Raw genomic sequence first — 22,947 nt, forward strand, 5'->3', positions numbered from 1 at the left:
AAATGTTCTCCCATATTAAATTGTTTATTATGAAAAGGAATACGTAATACTCATCATAAATGTATTCATGATAAATGTATGTGGTTTGATTCTCTTACGCTCTTTAGCTTTAGCAAAAGACAGACGATAACCAAACATTATTCTCTTTTAAAATTGTATTTTTTTCTTTCAAAAGAGTCTTTTCTTTAATAATGGGACTGTTATTTTAAAAACTAACTAAATCAAAGTAAAACATTATAGAGAGAGTTCACAATAATAATTGTTATTATTATAGTTATTATTTTTATTAGAACAATTATATATAATAATACAATAATGCAATACAATAATAATAATAATAATAATAATAATAATAATAATAATAATAATAATAAGTATTATTATAATAAACACACCACATTATAATTGTTGTTGATGATAATATTTGTGCTCCTGTTTCTATATACTATAGTACTACATATACTATTGTGTATGAAGTATCACTGCTACCGAAATATTAACCGTATGAAACCATCAATTTATTATCAAGAAACAACAGAAACGTTTTCCTACCGACTTCACCTTGATACAAAGGAAGCCCACATGGTAATCACTGTAGAAGCCAAAAGATGGAAAAACCTGTCTATTTAATTTATTTGTATTTAATAAGAGTTATTTAATAAGAGTTTAGGAGTTTCCTCATATTATCATTATCATAATTGTTATTATTGTTAATATTATTATAGTTACGATCATTATAATTATTATTGGTGTTATTATTATTATTATTATTAGTAGTAGTAGTAGTAGTAGTAGTAGTAGTATTATTGTTATTATTAGTAATATTAGTAGTAGTATTATTATTATTATTATTATTATTATTATTATTATTATTATGAGTACTGGTAGATGCAGGCTTATAGTAATAGTAATAGTAGTAGTTGTTGTAATATTAAGTATTATTGGGTCCCCAGTAATAGAGACCTTGGTTTACGTAATTGTAAAAATGTTTTAAGGCTCATATAATATTTATGCATGATGATGATTTCTTCCACTTTGTTGAACTGCGCGGGTCTGTAAATCCCACAGAAGCCATTTTCAATCTAAATGTGGTGCGATAGCGCCACCTGCTGTGGATAACTGGAGGTTCTGTGACATTTGACCCCTTGCAGCTTTGGAACAACCAACCATAACCAAATAATAATAATAATAATAATAATAATAATAATAATAATAATAATAATAATCTCTTAAAAGGCACAAAAGTATGTTTGTAAAAGGTTATGTGTGCAAAGTTCCCATTTTGTCAAGAACTTGCATTCTCATCATGATAAAAAATAATAATAATTATGATTATGTCTCTTAAACCACAATATCAATAATAACAACATGTTTCTGTATGATTAACATATTTAATTTTATTAAGGACGTTCTTATAAACAACAGGATTAAACGTAATGAAGACTTTAAAATAATTCATACGGATCAAAACCCAGTGATGACAGATGTGGTTCTTTTTCTGGTCACAATCTACCTGTCGAAGCCGCCGACGTCCGGACGAGGCCTCCGGAGCGTTTCCATGGAGCCTCCACCTCCTCCTCCAACGGCACCCAAGCAGCCTTCCTCCCGGAACAGTTATTTTGCCTTCATGTCATAAAACCACATTAGAAAGAGAAAAAAGGGTCTCACTTGGTAATAGGTGGAGGCTGCAGGGTCTGAGAAGTCCCTCTCTCCACCTCCCTCCACCTCTCTCCACCTCGCTATGTCTTCGTTCCGTCATTCCAGCTCCCGTTCTCTCCATCTTCCCCCTAATCTCCCCCCGTCGACACGTTCTTCACACTTGGAGGTGAGACATGCTCTCGTGTTCATTTCACTTTCGCGCCTCCACCTCCTGAGTTGATCCCCACCCGACTCCCTGTCAGCGGAACCTCCTCTATAGGTCAAGTGCCACCGGCCTCTGTTTCCGCGCCATTTGGACTGAAAACCGTCTCATTTGGGTTTATTGTGTGAGATGTGAGGGGAGGCCGGCGTTCCCTCTGGATCCATCCTGACAGATGTTCTGAAAGTCACGGAGTAGATCAGGGGTTCCCAACCTGGGGGGCCTGACACCCACAGGAGCTCGCCAGAGGCCGCAGGAGGGGTCGCGAGGCCTGGGCACGATTTGAGGTGTGCGTCTCCGAAAATTAAAGAGAATCCACATGAGTGTTACACATCCCAACCACATCCATGGTGATGACGTTATGATGTAATGTATGTCCTAAAATCCTAAAAGCCTCGTTCTCTTCAGGGAACCTACAGAACCAATTCGGACAAAATCGGCCGCTGATAAATATATGAAAAGATTTACTCATTTACTAATTAATTGTAATTAATTGTAATAATAATTATAATAACTTATCATTATATTAAATATAGGATTCGATATTTACATTATTATCTATTACAGTTATGTGGCAATTATATGTATTTGTTCTTTGTGTGCAGATTATATATATAAATATATATATATATATATATATACAGTATATATATACATATATATATATATACAATGTTTGTGTGTATATATGTATTTATATGTGTGCGCATATACATGTGTGTGCATATGTGTATATATATGTGTGTGTGTGTGTGTGTGTGTATACTGCACATAACAGTGCCAATATTTTCATGAGTGGTTTTGTGAAACAAAATTAAACAACAGGGATAAAAGGGAAGGGAATAGAAACTGAAGCGAAACGATCCGAGGATATTTTTAATTTTTGTGAATATCGCGTTTTTGCTTTTTCGGTCTCGCTCTTGTGATTACACACTACGTCCAGCAGAGGGCGCCACGGAATGAGGTTTGGAGCGTGGACTGGACCCAGCCAGTGGAGCCCATTCAGTTGTTAATTAGAATAATAATGGTGAAGGGTGAAGTTCTAAAGGTTCCCATCCTTACTTATCATAATTATTGCATTTTATTTATTTTTCTATGGATAGGGGGCAATGAGATCAGGGGTTTATATAAGCTCACTTTGAATGTCATATGAGACAATTAACAATTCATTGACAAGAACTGAGCATGAAGCACGGTGCGGGCCAGACAGTGGAAATATGGATATTTCAATGGAAACAGAAAAGGTATCACAGGTACTAACAGGTATTCACAAAGTACCTCAATACCTGTTAGTACCTGTGATACATTGTCATAAGAAAAGTCCTGTCTCACTCCAGAGAATGATAAATGACACTCCTCATACCTCCCTCAGGGCGTATGTTCTCACTACCACAAGACAAAAACAAATAGTCTTATTCGACTGAGTAAAAACGTAAAAAAAGGCAAATAGTTCCTAAATGCAGGTTTAACCTCGAATTATATTCTAGAAGGGTAGTTTGAAAAACAAACTCATTGGCGGCACACAAATAAAACACACCTTCCACATACATAATTGTAGGATTTTCACCAGACTAAACCAACATTGCTACACCCGGTTTCATAACATGGTGCATCAGCTTCATCACCACATAGGGTTTCCGCCACCTAAGTAAGGACCCCCACCAAAAACATGCACACATCACCATCGTCCGACCAGTGATAGACACCTGGTACCAGGTCCCCGGGCGCGTCGACGAATGCTGCCCACTGCTCCTGGCTGGCTCCCCCGGAGGAAGGACAAGCCAGGATGGGTGGAATGCAGAGGCCGCATTTCACCGGCCACCACCCCAAAAAGCACGAGCGTGTGTGTGTGTATATATATGCACGTGTTGTAGTGTGGTGTGTCGTGTGACCAATAAAAGATTCTTCTGTCCTTCTATTCTATTCTTCTTCTTCATGTCCCCACGAAAAAAGCTCCTCCGGTCGCAGCATCTGCCCGCCCGCCTGAAAGTGTTGACCCAACACGCTCACACGCGCCACCTGCACCTGCCCACGGTGCTGCCGTGTGCCACACACACCTGCTGCCTACCACGCGCACACACACACACACACACACACACACAAACACCCAGCAGACCCCAAACAGAAACACACCCTGCACACCTGCCTGCTTGTCACCATAAATCTAAAGTGGAGGATTCAAGAAGCAGCGCAGACGCCACCTGTATTCTAATGGACCAGGGATGGATGGACAGGGTGACCTGGGGAGGGAGGGAGGGAGGGATAGATACTGTAAATAGACAGACAGACACACGGACCAAAAACAGGACAAGCTGCAACAATCTGCCGCTGCATTTTTCCGCTTCCTGTGAAATGGCCCCGCCCGGGCGTGCCCCGACAACCAGAGAGAAGTCGACCACCGTGTTATTACTGCAGGCAGATCACTCCTTCAGAAGCGTCTCTTCTCTTTCAGGACGTGCTGTGAGGAGCAGACGGTGGTGGGGCTGAACCAAGCAGAAGCAGGAAGCAGGAACATCTGACTGGTGGGAGCCTCCGTCTGACGCAAGGTCATAGATGTTAGAGAGATTTAACACTAATTCATTCAAATCTACGTAATCCACATCTACGTATATCAGAGCTTTGGCGCGGCACACCGGGTGTACGGACAGGATTATAATGGACGGACGTCGGACGCCTCCAATGCATTGAAATCAGCCTTGGAAATAGTACCATTCTTATATCACACAGCTGTAAATACTGCTGATCCACCTCAATGTGCAACTCACAGTCAGTGAGACACGGGTGGAAGCACCACCCTCACGCCCTCACCCTCCCGTCCCCCGTCCACAAAACACGCCCGCTCCTGACGCACAACACTCCTTCCGGCTCCTCCGGTCGGGCTCTCCCACCTCCGCCGTCAGACAGTCGCTCCTGAATTGATGTGCTCAACAAGTGGGCGAAAATGACCCTTCCAAATCCCCACAGCTGCGGCTTTACTTTAACTTTTAAAGTCCATAAAACATTCCACGGTATCACTGATTTATTGTGATTCTCAGTGGGATTTATTCGATACAAGTAGGATTTCCAGACACAAAGAAATGGACAGCAGGTGCTTCGGAAATAAAAATAAGTTTATTAATTTAACAAGCATTCAAAAAAAAAAAAAAAAAAAAATTATGTATATATTTTTTAAACTACCGATGCAGTTTCAGTGCAATTCCAAAATATATATATATTTTTTTCTCAGCAGGGCAGGTTAATCCTATTCATGTTGGAAACAACCATTTAAATATTATATCTGTTTATCTTTTAACTGTGCTTGCCAGAGGAAGCTCGCAAGTGATACCCACGTGAGGTAAAACCGTACATGTACAATCTCTAACATACAGAGCACTAGATCACAAATGAAATATTAAATCAATGAGCATTGAAACACAAGTACTAGAGCACTGTACACATTTTTTTTTTCTTTTTTAAATCAATGCATTTTGTAAACATAAATTGTAAACAAAACAAAAGTCTCAGTGGTTATAGATATTTGGTTTGTGAATCGTATAAAATACCTAGCTTTTACTTTACTTCAACTGTATCTTTAAGTGAAATATATGCATTTATTAATTCATACAAGATTGTAGCACGACATGACTTTAAACATGAGGCAGAGTACCGGGGTGTTTGGTGTGCGACTCATTGAGACGGTGCCCCAGCGCGCTCAACCTCCGGGGGGGGGGGGGGGGGGGGGGCGGACGATCGGGAGCCGTCGTCCCGGTTTCCCACGGCGCAACCACACCCTCTACATGTATCCTCTTTCCTTTGTCATCATTTCTCCTTGAACACGACATTCTTTGAACCGTTTTCCCGGCAACGTTTGTCCCCCAGACCGGGCAGACGTTTCACCGTTCACCTAAACACAGAGCAGCCGCTTGAGGCTGGGAGGAGCGGACACGGCGGGACATCCCGGCGGAACATCCCGGCGGAAGCGCTCGCCATCCGCGCCGCCAGGAAACACCCCATCGCCACCCACGCTCGACTTGCCGCGTCGACATCTTGTCTCGGCCGACGACGCGAGAGGGGAGGACGAGGGTTTCCTGTCGGGCCGCTTGAACAGAGCGTCCATGTTTGTCGATGGGAAGGTCATCAACGCCAGAGGCTTCGTTTCATGACCCGCACGCCCGGGCACCAAACGTGCAAAGTCGATACGGATCCGTAACCTTTCCAGTTCAAAATCCTCGATGGTCGGGGTGTTTGGTTTTGATGAGTTACGGGTTCATAACGTGTTTTTTTTTTTTGTTTTTTTAATATTCCGTGGCTACGACAAGAACTGTGAAACCACACTGCAGCCCATTCCAGCCCCAAGCCCCGTGAATCTGCGGAACACTAAAGAGTTCATGGGGTTACGGGTGAAAAAGTCGTTTGATGTAAGGGCTCAAACACCTCCACACACACACACACACACACACACACACACACACACACACACACACACACACACACACACACACACACACACACACACACACACACACACACACACACACACACACACACACACACACACACACCAAATTTGTCAGATTTTTCGGAGAGGCAACATACTGCAGCCGTTTGTTTGTTACATACTTCAGCATCACAATGCATAGTTGATGGAACTTCAGGCAGTGACCTAATACGTGTTAATATGCACTCAAAATAAAGCAATTGATAAATAGCAAGGAGGTCAGTATTAAATGTGCTCTGGTGCACAAGGTTTAAAAAGCAGCTGGCACTCTTGCCACACAGTGGGAATAAGCCTGGAAAACGTAGTTATCCACGGGAGCGCGTCGTTTGCCGCCAGATAACATTGTGTTTGTCATAACTCTATGCGAGAACTGTCAGTAGGAGGAGTCAAATGAGCAACTGTGCTCATCTTATGAAAGAACTGGACTTGATGTAAACAGTATTAAAAAAAATAATAATAATAATAATAACAGTATCTATCGACAAGCCAAAGTTATATTAACCTGTTAGTCGTCCCCCAATCAAGTCAACTCATGAAAATGAATAATGGGCTTAGTGGCGACTGGATGCAGGAAGCCAATGAAGCACGAGGAGCCTGCTTGTTTACTATGCTCAGCGTCATCAGCCACATCTTACGACAGCGCACAGCACGACCGAATCCATGGAGGAAGAAGTAAAGTATGCGATTGTGTTTATCTGTGCTTTTTTTAACGGTGAAATACGACGAGGGAAAAGGCGCGGTCGCAGGTTAAGGCTTCTCTTTTTACCACCTCCACCAGCAGGGGTCCACGTTTCCGGTGCCGCCTCTCAAAGGGCGGCTTGTCCAGCGTCTCTCCATCCCTTTTTTCCGTTGCCCCCCCTTTTTACCGAATACATTCCTCCTCCGAGGGACTCTCAGAGTCTTCATTCTCGCTGTCATCCAGCTCGGGAAGATCTCCCCACAGCAGCAGATTCAGACCTGCCGTGCATCACAAGAAACGGGGATTCAATTTTTGAAACGCGTTTAGAGGGATAGTTGGCTGATAGCAGGCTGTAGAAATGATTCGTTACTGCACTTAAAGCAAAACTACGTAACTTTGTTACCCTAAAATAACAGCTTCAAAATCATTTTGATGGTACACTGACTTGTGATCTGGAGAACGGCACGTCTTTCATTCCCACGTACCTCCCCCACGCCTGTTCTAGCACTATGTAACTTCTACCCCAAGTCACTTCCTTGATGTTTGGCTCCGGTAATTAGCGTTTTTTAGCCTGGTAAAACGCAAAAAACAAAAAAAACAAAAACAAAAAAACAACAAATTATAAACTTGCCGGTCAAAATGTCCGGCGATAACGCTCATACAAAACACCGCCGCTCCACCTCCCCCATCTGCCAGGCCGAGCACAGCTGGCACCTACACCGGTGGCGGGGGGCCCATCCCCGCGCACTCGCTCCGGGGGAGCCGTGGACCGAGTGCTCGCTTTAGCGGCGAGGTCCGTGCAGGGGGGCGCTGTAACCCAGGTGTGCAGTATATCTGCGTTTGTAACAGACCGTTATCGGAACGGGAGCAGAACGGTTCAAATTTGTCCGGTAAAATAAGTTACTTTCGGAACACCGGACCGAGTTTTACGACAGCGGTGTAAAAGTCCAATTGTACTCAGGAACTGTAGGGGCGCCAAATCCAAAAGGTTACATAGTGCTGCTTTAAGTGTTTTTTGGGAGTATCTGAGTTATTATATTTAGCCCCCAAAAAATATAGTTTGACTACGATACATTTCTCCCGAACAACTTTGTTACTCGCTACAAAATAAAATCGTGGGAAAACTGGAGGCCAGTGATGTTTAGTGGAAGCCACTTATCACCAGGTTCATGTTTGCGAATCAACAGTCATTTGAGACAGCAAGCTCAGTGTAAACAAACACTTAAACATGCAAATACATGAGGGCTGGGGGCTGAAAACCAGTGTATAGTTCGCTCTAGAGGCCTGCACATAAGGTCATATACAAACCCATCATAAATGCCGTTGTGTCACGAGCACCCTGGCACCTGTGTACTTGCCTGTGGCGTCCAGTCTGTTGAGGGTGGACACAGCGTCGCTATTGAACATCCAGAAGTGGCCATTGTTACAGGAGAGCAGGCAGGGTTTGCAGGGGGCCACGACGTGGTAACCCACAACATTACCGCTTGGAGGACAGCGTGTGGGGGAGAGAGCCAGAGAGGGAGAACAAAACAGAAAAATGTGTCAGCGTTTTGTAAAGGACACCTGTGAAAGTGCTAACACTACCAGTTAGCGTTCTATTATCTAACACATGTTTGTTTGTTTTTTTCCGAGTACAACAACAAGTGCCTGGGTTAGAAAAAACAAATTTGCAACAGCCCACTGCAGCACCGAGGCCTTCCTCATATCTACACATTGTACATACATTGTCATTTTGTTCTTCATTGCCTTCAGAGTTTGCCCTTTACTAATTTCCACTGCACCTCAAATTGTATGACTGCACGTGGCGAATAAAAATCTTGACGTTGGAGATTAATCGCATGATACGGTTTTCAAACCACAAATGTCAATGTAACCAGCACAAAAACAGGCCTCTCCGTCACGCCTTCATGCCGCAAACCATAAGAGCCACGGAAGAAGTCTACCTACCACTTTAGACAGGCGATGTCTCGCAGTTTGCATTTGCAGCTTTCGGTGGAGTAGCAGCTGGCCACAAAGTCAACAGTTCTAGAGGGAAGAGGGTTGTACAAATAAAAGACAGTCATTGTTTATTTAACAAAAAAAAAAAATGCTATGATTGGTTAAAGTATGGCATTTTGATTAACAACTAGAGCTGTCCCAAGTAGAACATTGTAGCCCGATATTATTTGGGCGATCTAAAATAATCAGATTCCACATTCGTGTTTCGCCACCCAAATTGAAGGTTGATTTTAAACCAACGTTAGAAATGTCAGAAGATTGAATTGAGAATTTTGAATTGAGTAAGTTTCCATCGGTGTAGCTGAGGAAAATGCACGGTCAATTTCCTATGATCAAGGTTTATTGCCAAAAGATGGCCCTTCTGCAGTTGACTCATCACACTTTTATTCGCCCACTGTTACTACCACGCTATCACTATAGCACTATTACACCGTGGCATGAAATACAAAGGAGACGATTGGACTCTTCTCGCTGAGATGTGTGTCCTCAACTCGGCGACCATGACAGCTGTAATAACAACTGATATCAGTGACGTGCGAGTCAATCAATCACCACAGTGACCACACGATCCAGCTGCGGCTGACAACGGATGAGAAACGGGCTAGCTCCGGCTAACGGTTAGCGCTTACCTGTTGGGCGGTATGTCGGTGGAAAAGAGCTCGATCTCTGCGTCTGCCAGGAGCACGGCTTTCATGCCCCTCGTACAGAGCAGACTGTCGCAGAAGACGCAATTCACCTGAGCCACACACTTGTTTTTAAAATTAGCGTTGGATGTTGACATGGCTCGGTCAACGGAGCACTAAGCTAACTCGCCGAATAAATAAACTGACGGACCCGCGCCGGTTTCCCGCGAACAAGCCAAGGTCGCCTCTTATAAATGAATGATTTATGTCACCGCTTCGCGGATCTATCTTTATCGATTGGCTTCGACTCCAAACCGACCGTCCCCTGGCCGCTAAGTCGCTGTCGGCTTTGTTGTTTACAACTTCCTGATCGTTAACGACGCTTCCGGAAACATTCTTTAAACGACCTCGCAACGAGCTGTGATTGGCTGGACCACGCTCACCGACCGGTGCCGCGTTCCTTTCCGCGTAACTCGGAAATCTCCATCTGGTGCCGCGGCAACATGGCGGGCGCCGCACGACGTCAACCGTGAACAAAGTTTGGATTTCGGGCTGACCTACTGTAGTTTTACATTTCTGTTGACGTGCGTTTTGTATCCTTCGGATATATTGAACATACTGTGTGTAATCACCGGGTGCGTTGCATTACATTTCACTGCATATACGTATGAAAGTATGTATATGTGTGTGACGAATAAACCTCTTGAATCCCGAATCTTGAATTCACAATCCGCCAAAAAAGAGCATTTGTTCACCACGGGCGTCCACGTTTGGCCGGGCAGCGGCGAGGGAACACATTGCCGGAGCACACGGTTCGAAAGTGGCGACGAACGACTCTGCGTTACAGATTTCCGATTTTCAACGGAAATGGAACGCAGCACGGCGGTCGGCTCCCCCACGAACGGTAAAATAGAAGCGACGACAAAAGAATAAAACGAGTTGCAAAGACGCAGTTCAACAGTTCAACGACACGATATCAGATGACAGGTGTTCCCCCCACGCCCCACGTACAAACACATTCAAAGCAACATTTAGGAAAACATCAATTCATATGATACCCTTGCACTCGGGAAGGGGGCGGGGCTATTCGTCTAAAACGTAAAGAGTATAATACGGTGCGTTTGTCGAAGGGTTTATACCTTGAAACCACAGCATTTATTTGATTTTTTTTTTTCTAATTTAATTCATTATTGTTTACTAACTGGAGCATACGTTTTGGTTTTGGCTCTTTCGGTCAATCGTATTTTGCGCGGACAGTCCCTAAACTCCAAGCTCAGGAAAAAAAAACAAAAAAACATTGCTCTAATTAATAACACAATAAATTACACTATCCACTTTTTATATTCATTTACAATAATTTATTTATTATATTCTTGTTGATTCAGCAATTAGCATATGTATTTATATTTTTCTTATTACTTTACTGCCTGTTGTTTTGACTTGAGCTATTGTAAAAAGAAAAAAGAAATATATATACATATATGTTGTCGGGGATGAAAAATTCTATCTTTCTAAAACTGATCCTGTGATAAGTGTGAGTTGGTGACATATTTATTCCTCCTCCTTCCTCCTCCTCCTCCTCCGCCTCCTCCGCCTCACTCCAGGGGACACCACCGAGCAGACGCGCTACCAGTGCGGGCGAAGTAGTAGTCAGTCGCTACCCAACTTTTTGGAAGTCCTCACGCACCCGCGCCCCTCCTTCCACCCCCCACCCCCACCCCGTTGGCGTGAGCTAGGAGTCGGGGGTCCGATCGCGGGGGAATGAGCGTCTTCCCCCCGCACTTTATTCGCGCCGGCACCGGGTTCGAGGAGGCGTTCGGGGAGCGGAGCGGGCGAATGGAAAGCCAGCAGCGGCGAACTCACGATGCAGCCCGAGTGAAGAGCAGCCGGGGAGACGAGCCGCGGGCGCACTGAGGCACAGCCGGGCGTTCAGCGGGATCTCCTTCCACACCGCCCACGATAATCGCGTCTTCCGCGCCCGCCACCCCGGGGACTGTCGGTCGATTTGGCCGGGCGATCGACCTGAGCGGGTCCGACGGTGAAAGTGTCGGGTCTCCAAACTCGAGCCATGACGTCTCCGGCGAAATTCCGAAAGGACAAGGAGATAGTGGCCGAATATGAAACCCAAGTCAAAGGTACAACTTTTCCAGCTTTGTTCTTCCAGTACGAATGTTGATGCGGTATTATGCGACTGTGGACGGACGGGGAGGACGCGTCGCGGCTTCTCCGGCCGGGATGGACGCGGGGACGCATCGACAGCGCAGGGGCGGTCAGAACCACCGCCAACGTGCCCGCGATGATTCCGATGAATCAATTGTGAATAATGTACAGAATTTTCCGCAGAGCGACCCCCCCCCCCCACACTCCCCTAAAAAAAAAAAAGAAATAAAAAAATAACCCGCGTTTATTTCCCCCCACGATGTAATCGTGTCACCAAACGTCTCACCGGCTCAACACGTATGGATAACAAAGGGGGGGAAACGTGTCTAAGTTCCTCTTTGGGTTAAAAAAAAAAAAGGGGATTTCATTGCGAAGTGAAAGCGTTGCACGTGGATGTTTTTGCTGTGTGCGCCGGGTTGTGTTGGGGGGAGATGTTGGACGTGCGTCGGAACAACGCAGGGCGTTTTCTCTCCTGTCTGCCGCGGTGCGCCGCTCCTGGGGCGTTCACTGGACCCGCCGCGAGTGGGAATACCTAAAACACACCGAATGTCCCCCCGATAAAACGGTCGTAAAGGGGCGATTTTTCCTTTCTTTTTTTTTTTTTTTAGCTGGAGACGGATGTATCGTCGAGTGGCCCCGGGTGGTGGGGAGGGGGGTGGGGGGTCTGGGGCAGCCGCTGCTGCCGCCGCCGCCGCGCGGAGCGAACAACGAAGAGGGGCGCGACAGCCGAAAATGCCGTTTCAAGGTTTATACAAGGGTGGGAGACGGGGTTTCCATTTTTATTTTTTCGCTGTCTACCTGCTGCGGTTCAGACCGAGCCGATGGAGAGGTGACTCCGGGGGAGAGAGCAGGAGAACAGGATGTCACCTTCCACACAGAGAGCACGTTTCCACTTCTGCAGCAGTGGCAGATGAGCAGATAAGACCCCACTCCCACTCCCCCGCCCCCCTCCTGTCAACCTGGGAACAGGACACCCTTCCTCTTCCCTAATTCCGTCTCCACGCGCTCCACACGGCGTGGGCTCGCCCTCTGGCCCCGCCCGTCACCTGTTAGTGTAGGAAACGCTCGACGGGTCAACAAGTCAAGGCCGTTCCTGGTTCCTGTGCGATGGCCGTCGGCGGAGCGGGTCCGGGGGGATGCGGCCCGGCCCGCTGACCGCCACGCCCCGTCCCTCTCCTGTGATCGGTGGCTGTCACCGCGGCGACATTTGGGGGTTGTTTTGTTTCTTTGGTCCCGGTGTAGCCGGACGTTTGTGCTCGGCGGTGGAGAGGCTTTCTGTCTGCGTTGCATTGGGAGGATGGTCTGACCAGTTTGGTGGACGGACCTGATGTCTGTCCATCCACCCGGCATCCACTCTGCCTGGGAGACACCCTTCACCTTTGTCTGTCTGTCTGTCTGTCGCACCGTCTATTCATCCATCGATTGATCTCTTCACAGCATTTTGTGCCTATGTGTGAACAAATGAAAGGGGGAATTTGTGCTTCTACCCAGTTTGGAGCGGTGGGGTCTTTTGGCGTTCCCACCTGTAGGCAGCCGTCTCCAGATGCCGCGCGTCTCCGCCGGCCTCCCCAGCGGTCTCGCTGCGCCGGGAGACACAGCAACAGTCTGTCATTACCTCGCGTGCCTTTGTCAGACTCTAATGGGGGCGATCGGCAGCAGCGCATAAAGCAGTTGCAGGTCATCTCTCTCTCTCTCTCTCTCTCTCTCTCTCTCTCTCTCTCTCTCTCTCTCTCTCTCTCTCTCTCTCTGTGTTCACTTATACACACACCTGCTTGCCTGTTTGTTAGAATCCTTAGGCTCAGGAGGCTAATGTTGTGTGGTGCGTTTGCTCTAGATGTTATTATGAGCACAGTTTATCAACTGCATGGTAAATCAGACTCCTTAAGCTTTGCAGCGGTAGCTCCATTTAAGCCATGGGGGAATCAATCTAAAGCTGTGGAATGACTCTCGAGCGGCTCGGTAGGTTGTGAGGACGAGGGGATGTCACTTTTGGCATCGGGACCCAAGAGCAATGTGTGCGCACACATCAGCGCACATAGTGAGACACACTTATGCACACACATAATTACACACTCAGGCCACAGTCCGTCAAATTGTAAACCTGTTGCTCCCAGGAGGAAAACAGCTGTCCTTGCCTATTTTAAGGTTCTTCATCTCAGAAAAATGACTTAACTACAAACCTTTCCCATGAAACACACACATAACTGGAGGAGCTTTAGACTATATAGACATATCGATGTGACACGATTAGAGTAACAACATTATTAGATTAACGTAAGCCAACCGCAATGCCCTGATCCCTTGGGGACATTTGGTAAGATGGGGTCCAATATCTTCATCGTTTTCTCAACCTATAAGCCTCCCATAGAAATAGTATAAGATCCTGGCTACTGAGGTGTGTGTGTGTGTGTGTGTGTGTGTGTGTGTGTGTGTGTGTGTGTGTGTGTGTGTGTGTGTGTGTGTGTGTGTGTGTGTGTGTGTGTGTGAGTGATGCTGCAGTCCAGATGCACTTGGTGTTGGCACTGGAATAGAATTCAGGAGTGAGCTTCATCACCTTGCTTTCTGGTCGAGAGACAGCCCATTTTTCGGAGTGAACCCCAACCGTAAACCCAATTGACTGTAAAACATTTATCCGAGCAAACCGCTTCTTGCAACAATCACCGTGCCTTTTTTTCGTCATCAGGACGCCTGCTATAATATTTATATTGAAAGCTAATGAATTACACGTGGAAAAAAAAAAAGAGTCGGAGCTGGATGTATGAAAACGTTCGGCCCGCGTCTCGTTTATTTAAAGTCTGTCCTTTCCCTGCAGCACGACATCTCTTCATGATTTGATTCTTTTTATTTTATTATTTTGTTCACGTCTGAATGTCGATGGACAGTTTCTGGCGTAAATGAGTCCCAGTGTTGCTGCTGATAGAAAATATTGATTTTGTTGTTTGTGCAGTCTGGCTGAGATGGACCGAGAAGAAGGGACGGTCCTGCTGTCTGACACAGGCAGGATGACAGAGACAGATGACATAGTGGATACAGCTGATTTGATACTTTACTATACGCACTGTTTCCTACCTGGACGAGGACAAAACGGACTGTATTCACAGATTCCAATGCCGGGGATCTGCCGTTTGGTGCAACACTATGCTCGGATAGTCGTACTTAACCCAATGCCGATGTAACATGATGTAGTTGCATCGTGATGGGGAAAACCCCCCTGTTTGTATTGTCAGGGCGCGACCATAATGGCTGCCCCACTTGCCCCGGGCAACTAGAATCGGGCCGTCGGCAACCATCGTGTGTGGTCTGGTCGCCTGGTTGTCAACCACTTTTCATATGTAATAAAATAAAATAAGGGTGGTACACCTGTGTATGTTTAGAAACTTCCACAAAGGAAAGTGAGTCGTCCTGGTGCATTGATTTGATCGTCGAAAATGTTGAGTGAGAACATTTAAATGTGTTTCATAATTACACCGGAAAATCATCACGCAATTATACAATGATTAAAATCCGGCAACCATTTTGTCGGTCTTGGCCACCGACCGCCGAAGCACGGTTGCCAACTTGGCAACCGCTTCTAAAAGTTAGCGTCGGGCCACGATCGGTATTCTGCCTTGGCAAGTTCCCACTGCAATGTGTACTCAGAAATCATACTTGGCCTGGGAAAAAAAAATGGTATTGGTGTATCCCTGGAAAGGATCATGCACAGACATGGCACTGATTTATGTATTTATGCATCTATGTGTGCCAGAAATGACCTGCATACCCGACCCTCCACCAGCTGACTGAGTCTGTGTGCATTGCTTGGCAGTATGCTTCCTAAATGGCCACATTCTCTATAGCCACAGTAGATGTAGTAACATAGAACAAGTAGTCCTACTCAAAGCCTGCGCGCGTGTGAGGACCCACATCTCACGCCAAATATACTGTATATTTTGTCTTCGTCAGCATGCGTTGGTCTTTTCCCCGTGTGCATTTGATCAGAGGGTTTGGAGTTGCAGTTGGTCTTCAGATGTGGACGGAGGGCACAGCGCGCTGCGTTAATCATTCATTAACAGCCGGGATATGTGGGTCACTCTGTGCTGCAGATGGAGGGTTCGCTATGATGAAACACAGCAGGGCGTTATTGAAACGCTAACCCCCCTGCTCAGAAACCTGCTCTGATGCATAACGCCCACCTCACTCTGACCCTAACGTGTGTGTGTGTGTGTGTGTGTGTGTGTGTGTGTGTGTGTGTGTGTGTGTGTGTGTGTGTGTGTGTGTGTGTGTGTGTGTGTGTGTGTGTGTGTGTGTGTGTGTGTGTGTGTGTGTCTTTGGGAAGTCTTTCCACAAATAATTTCCTATCCATTTAAATATTATCTCCAGCCACCCCAAATCAATTCCTCTATGTGTGTGACATGTGAACCAATGGCCACCCAGTCAGGGCTGCTTGGTATTGGTTGTCTTTCAAGCTGCCAGTAATGTGAGGTGACCATAAGTCAATCATACGATTGTTACTGCAACTGTTAAAACTCATTTTAAATGTATGTGTGATGAGGGTCTGAGAGGTTGTGGGAACCTCTGAAATATGGGTAAATACAAGTGTGGAAATATGAATGTGTGTGTTTATTTGTGTGCGTGCATGTGTGTGTGCATGCGTGTGTATGTGTGTTGCCGAGTGAATAGAAACTGCTGACAACGGTTAAAATAATCATTCAGGAAGTATGTTTGTGTAAAGCCTGGGATCAAGAGTCAGGACACACACACACACACACACACACACACACAGATTGCACTGTGAGTGTGTGGAGCTTCCTGTTTGGGCCCAGGGCTTTAGTTCTCGAGCAAAGGAATCAACTGCACTTTCTGAACTCACGTAGCCTCGCATAACACGCACACACACACTTACTCAGGCACGGTGTGTCAGTAGTCGGTGCCAGGGGCGGGTTAACTGCATGCAGAACACCATCTATCAGATCAAGTGCCAGAGAAATGAAGGGAGACTGGCGCAGGAAGACGGAGGTAGATATTATTTTAGGAGTCGGATAAGTCAAACTGGAACAGCGAGACCAAAGTTGTTGTGGCTTTCGATCACATCGCCCCGAGCCTACATCCTCGGTCGTCGAGAGCCTCCAGTTAAAGACAGCACTGTCTGCTATGATAACCATAGCTTCTGGTGGCGAGAAATGCAGAATGAACCGTGCGGCGACGCCCAGCCCATCACGGTCACGGTTCCCGTGGATAGATGGATCCAGATGTCTGAAGAGAAACAACGGGAACCAAAGGCAGACCTGTGCACGGGTGCAGGCGGCCAGAGGAGCCCGGTGGGGTGAGGGCGGAGTTCACCTCGTGGGCGACTGTTTGTCCGCACGTGGTGCCAAATGTCCCCTCCCCGGTTGGGCAATCCTCGCACCCCGGCCACCGGCCCTCAGCACAGCAGCCTGTTGGGGACGGCAAATACCGTCGTCCTCTCCAGTCGGGTGCTCCGGCTTTCATGTGTGTGTTAAGGGAGGGTGCGCTAACAAGTGTACTTAATAACGCACGCCGACAACAAGAATCCGCCCCGCCCCTCTGCGGTCCTTGGTACCTGCTTTGAGTTGTGTTGTTTTTTTTTTGCTTGCCTTAAACTGCTGCATTCCATTTGGACGGTTCTTCTGAGCTATGCGGATAGAGTTACTGCGTGCACGCACGTCGCTGCGTCTGAACCGTGAGCCCCCGAATCCCGGGCTGTCGGAGAAGTTTTGACCTCCTTTTTTTTTTTTTTTTTTTTTTTTCCCCCCCCTCATTCAAGTTCCCTACTTCTTTATGTGACACACACACACACACACACACACACACACACACACACACACACACACACACACACACAGCAACAGCAGGGCAACCTGTGAGAGTGTGTAAGAATGTGAAAGGCGAGCTCTGCTATTGCCAACTCCCCCCGCTCGCTCTCTTTCTCTCTCTCTCTCTCACGCACACACTCTCCTTCCCCCCTTTTCAAGTTTTCTTTTACCTTCTTTCAGTCTGCGTCAAATGAACAATTAGACTATTGTCAGAATCTCTCTCTCCCTCTCTCTCTCTCCCCATGTCTGTTTTCTTCAGTTGTGATGAAATCTGACACGTTCACTTTAGACACGCCTCTCCAGGCAGTTTAGCCCAATAATCATCACTTTATGGTTTCAGCATGTGTGACCACACAGCCGTGTGTGTGTGTGTGTGTGTGTGTGTGTGTGTGTGTGTGTGTGTGTGTGTGTGTGTGTGTGTGTGTGTGTGTGTGTGTGTGTGTGTGTGTGTGTGTGTGTGTGTGTGTGTGTGTGTGTGTGTGTGTGTGAGTTCAGAGCCGCTCACAGTTGGGGGGTCCAGCTGTGACTTGGAAGAAATGTGCATGTGGGTGCATGTCAGCGAGAACATCTTTCAGAACAGAGCAATGTGTATGAAGCCCGACGCAAAGACAAGCGATATCCTCTATGAAACAATCAACAGGAGAACAGGCAGCCAGCTGTAAATAAACAAAGACGACGGGAACGAGGGAGGGCGAGAGAGAGAGGCAGTGGAGGGGTATGCTATAACGTTCCCCGGGGAAGCCAAAGGAAACAGGTTGTGTTTGAACAGCCCTCATACGTGGCCAGAGAGCGGGAGCAGAAGAAAGGCGGCAGGAGGAGGAGGAGGAGGAGGAGGAGGATATGCACAAAGCAAAATGGGGGGAGGAGGAAAAATCGGACAAAAGCGAGAATATGTGCGGATATCGCGATTGAACGTGGGCTCGCTGCTTCCACGAGCCTCTTCCCCGCGCCTCGTCCTCTCTTTCGGTCGTTCTCTCTCTTCCTCCAGACTCCTTCCCCCCTTCGTCGGCGGCTCCTCTGCTTGCAGTCACACTGGTTGCCAGGGTTACTGAATTGCCCCCATTTTTCTGTGTTTGTGAGGAGAGGGAGACGGAGGAAGAATAATGTAGATTTTGCCTCCCCTGTAGGCCTGCCTAATCAGGTTACCTCTCTTTCTCACACACACACACACACACACACACACACGGATCGCGTTCGGTTCGGACCCTCGGGAGGCGTTTCTTGGCTGTCAGCTATCCACCAGCTTTCGGGTTTGCATTGTGGTTCTGTCCAGTCCACCGTCTTCCCCCATTAGACCCCCCTTCATCCTGCCTCCCTCCACCTCTCCTCCCTCGTCTGCCTTAGGCGTGCGTGCGTGTGCTTGTGTGCTTGTGTGCGTGTGTGTGCTTGTGTGTGTGTGTGTGTGTGTGTGTGTGTGTGTGTGTGTGTGTGTGTGTGTGTGTGTGTGTGTGTGTGTGTGTGTGTGTGTGTGTGTGTGTGTGTGTGTGTGTGATAGACAGATATGAGGTTTGCTGGAAAGGTATTGTACTAAGACTCAGTTCCGTCTCGCCACGTAATGTGATTTCCATTCCATCCTTGCCTTCATAGGATTAGGGTCGTCCGTGATACCGGAGATTAATGTTTGTCTTCGCTCCCTAACACCCCATAAATATCATACGTTGCTGGAAGGGGTAGGGGCTGCTACGAGTATATGTGTCAGATTATAAACGTGGTTGTGTGTTTGTGTGTCACCAAAGAGAGGCACTTGCACACCATCCAGGGTTCGCACCTCTGCTAATGCTCTTTTAATGAAGCCATTCATCACGGTTCCTCAGACATGCACACGTGCACACACACACACACACACACACGTTACACATGTGTGCGCTCTTCCTTTGAACGGTGGGCTACTGTGCGAATATCTCTGCATTTACTGTATCTGTGACTTTCCGAGTACTCAATGTTCTTTCTCCCGGCTGCTATCGGGAAGCACCGCTGGGAGGATCTCGGCTATTTTGGGTGTTCCCATCAACAAAGCTGCTCTCCGGGAGAAGATTCCTCCCGTTTGTCTTTGTGGGTTTTTTTTATTTTCTATTATTCTTTACGCTGCACATGCCCGTGGTAGTGTGGGCTCAAAGGGACTGGTTCAAAGTGCTGAGTTGGCGTTAACAGGAACTCCAACACATTGTAGTTGCCGCTCTGTGTAGAAGATAAGAGACATGCTCTCATCACCGACCACTATGAAAATGAGTTGGTACCTCATACCTCCCCATACTGTTTAGACCAACAGGAAGTTATCTTTGGCCTTTGGCTAAAAGCGCTTCTCAAAAAACCCTTCACAACAATTGTTCCCAGGTATTTGTTCCGGACAATTTTCTGTGATTGTTCTTTAGCCACAGTAGTAAAGTCAGTGCGTTGAGTTCTGACCCTTTATCCCCACTGGGATCGATAAACTTATTCCTCTACTTATTGGTTTCAAGGTTATCTTGCAATGAAGCCTTAATCTACCAGTGTACTCAAGGCAGTCCTATCTTGCAAATATGTCCTATTAGACACACTTTGGGACTCTCATGGTGCTTTTTGTGAACCCACTTTGTTTTGCATTTTCCACTGCCAAATAAGCTGTGCTGTGCCCAAGTACCCATGCTGATTTTAGTTCCTGTTCTGGCCTAGAACCAAGCGTACAAACCAGACCACACGGGTGGAGCTAAGCCGTACTGCAGTAGCGAAACTTCTCCATTGATTGGTCAACCACAATCATCACAAAATCCCCATCTCAATTCCCTCTTTTGGCAAAAAACACCTCTTCTGCTGTCTTTCTGTGTTTCTCTTAAGGAACTTGCGTTAATACAAAACCAAATGCCGACAGTGAAATAAAGCACAGCTTTAAGTTCCTCCATTGTTGCTGTGTTTTGTTGCGTTGCTGTTATGTCATGTGAGAATGTTCGGCCAGGATGCTTCAGATAACTTGGTTAGTTTCAATGTTTAAACACCAAGTTTTGTATAATAGTTGAGATTTACAAAAAAGTTGAGTTGACACTGCGTTCTGGATTTGTAACTTTCTTGATTTGTAACGAAAAGAGAACATTTCAGGTAAATCCTCCTTCTCCCTTCACACAGGGCACTCGGTTCAGGTCAGATTGCCACCCGTGCCGCATTGTGCAATGCTACTACAGAGCTCAACACTAACTCTTAAAACAATTTGCCCGGCTGGCAACCAGGCATCAGCTTTTGGTTGCCGAAACTGGAAATATGGTTGCCATATTTAGTCATCTTATATTTAGAGTAATAAAGATACTGCATCTGTTTTTGCATCTTTCCATTTAACTTGAGCTCTCCACCAGATGAGGTCTGAGCCATGCTCATTTGTGCGGTCTGCCTACAAAGATAAGAACTGGTTCTTGTATTGTAAGGGCTATTTGTTGACAAATTTGACCAAATTGTCTAGAAAAAGACAAAAACTAAAGACATTTCCTGTATATTTTTATTTTATTTGAGTCAGTTTTGTAAGTACACAGTTAAGTTTCAGTTAGTTTATTTATTTATTTTTTTCAATCTAGTTTTAACTAAATGTTATTTCACACCTAGTTTTAAGTCTAGTTTTAGTTAACTGTACAGGGATGCAAACTAATGCATGGCGGAGAAAAAAGGTCGGAAATATACTTTGGAACCCGGTTTTCACTTCCGACGAGCATTACACTTTTCCACGGCCGTGAACACTGCATTGCTTTGGGGCGCTTTCAACCGGAGTGGACCCGGACGGCGTTGTTCTCTCCTACAGATAAAAAAATAAAAATGCCAACATGGGTCGCAATTTTTGCAATAAATGCAATGCATTTATTTATTTCTGGGTGCATGTTTTGCAGTTGCCTATCCCTATATTTTTTGTTAAAAAGCGGTTGCCAAAGGGGGCATCCGGAGGCCACAAAATGGTACAAAACCTGCTACCCTGCCACTAGTGCACACACCCGTAGCAAAGAGAGACAGCCTGGGCCACTGTATGAATGTGAAGGCCCGCCCGACCTTAAGAGGTGAAGAGTTGGTCCCTTCCTCTCCTGCAAAGGGCCCCCCCTGGTATCACTTCACCTTTCACTCGAACCAGATGTGTCCCCTGCATGCTCGGTCTAAAAAAACGAAAACCACTAGACTTGGACTGAATGTGGCTCTGTAGCCTGCGAGAACCTTCCGCTCAGGTTTAATTTAGGTGATTGGCATCTGTGTCTTTAGGAGCAGGAAGTAGAAGGAGAAGGATATTAAAATGTCTTCCTGTCACCACTCTTATCACATGTCCCCCTAGAGCCAACTCCAAGCTACGGGCCCCAATTATTAATTTGCCCCACAGATTGTGTGCACGTGCGCCTTTCTGTTTGTTTTGGCTTTGGATGAGAGGCTGTTGGGATGGTGTGTGATTGCGTAATTAGGCTTTTGATCTGATGTATAGATGCTTGCGCATCCCTGGCGTTGAACTACAGCCGTAACTCAGCTCAGCCTCAAATATGCTTTTAACGTGCGCGCGTGGTGTTGAGGCCGTTTGGAGGCAGCTGCGCATACCTGAGACCTGATATTTATCTTACAATTGTGCAGCCGCTTGTTATGCCTTCTACCTCTTTTTCTGTGGCCAGAGGCGACGTGTGTGTGTGTGTGTGTGTGTGTGTGTGTGTGTGTGTGTGTGTGTGTGTGTGTGTGTGTGTGTGTGTGTGTGTGTGTGTGTGTGTGTGTGTGTGTGTGTGTGTGTGTGTGTGTGTGTGTGTGTGTGTGTGCGCGCGCGCGCTTGCTGCATTCATGTTTAAGCATGTCCCAGGGCTGTGGAATACAACATATGCTGCCGCTGTGCATCTCTAAACATGTCAAGCAACCGCCCAACAGGCGCAGGGGGGACGGTAGATTCCCTCCATTTCTGTCTGAGAATGGAGCGGTCTCTCCTTTCTGCATCCAACGTTACCTCCCATGCAGGTCTGTGAGTGGTCAGGAGGAGCCCCCTCCTCCCTGCCAGGCCCGTGGCACAATGTGTGGACCATGTGCTGAACTGCACTGTGGGATAGCCCTCTCAGATTACCCCCCCTCCCACAACACACACACACACACACACACACACACACACACCGGACACACACACACACACACACACACACACACACACACACACACACACACACTCCTTCCCCACTCTGTCCCCACATTCCGACTCAGTCCATGTGCTCCAAACAGAGTGGAAACGAGAACATCCCTCCCCTTTCAACACACACACACACACACGCGCACACGCACGCGAACAGAAACTCATGTGGACATTCCTGTCGTGCAGTGGCCCGTGCATCGCAGGGGGGCCTGTGTTTGAGGTGGAGCTGAAGGGGGTGCAT

At 46.6% G+C, this 22,947-nt stretch overlaps 2 protein-coding genes across 2 annotated transcripts in view; one reads left to right on the forward strand and one right to left on the reverse strand.

Annotated features, from left to right (window-relative positions):
• Positions 1-5,003: 5,003 nt before the first annotated feature.
• Positions 5,004-9,947, reverse strand: LOC307230865 (protein FAM72A). Its single transcript, XM_080001335.1, has 4 exons — positions 9,642-9,947; positions 8,962-9,039; positions 8,373-8,497; positions 5,004-7,292 (listed from the first exon to the last, which is right to left on the reverse strand). The coding sequence occupies exons 1-4, from the start codon at positions 9,791-9,793 to the stop codon at positions 7,198-7,200; spliced, it is 450 nt and encodes a 149-aa protein (XP_079857461.1). The 5' UTR covers positions 9,794-9,947; the 3' UTR covers positions 5,004-7,197.
• Positions 9,948-11,342: 1,395 nt separating this feature from the next.
• Positions 11,343-22,947, forward strand: part of srgap2 (SLIT-ROBO Rho GTPase activating protein 2) — a 52,049-nt gene continuing 40,444 nt past the window's right edge. Inside the window, exon 1 of the mRNA XM_080000918.1 lies at positions 11,343-11,770. Coding sequence (XP_079857044.1) covers positions 11,704-11,770 — 67 coding nt within the window. The 5' untranslated portion in view covers positions 11,343-11,703. The remainder of the gene's footprint in view (positions 11,771-22,947) is intronic.

The sequence above is a fragment of the Zeus faber genome (genome assembly GCF_960531495.2).
Source record: "Zeus faber genome assembly, chromosome: 5".
Lineage (NCBI taxonomy): Eukaryota > Metazoa > Chordata > Actinopteri > Zeiformes > Zeidae > Zeus > Zeus faber.

Coding starts and splice junctions, on each gene's coding strand:
- LOC307230865 (XM_080001335.1), bottom strand. CDS start 9,793: ATGTCAACATCCAACGCTAATTTTAAAAACAAGTGTGTGGCTCAGGTG. Junction 9,040..9,641: donor ACCGACATACCGCCCAACAG/GTAAGCGCTAAC, acceptor TCTTCCCTCTAG/AACTGTTGACTTTGTGGCCA. Junction 7,293..8,372: donor CAACAGACTGGACGCCACAG/GCAAGTACACAG, acceptor GATGCACGGCAG/GTCTGAATCTGCTGCTGTGG.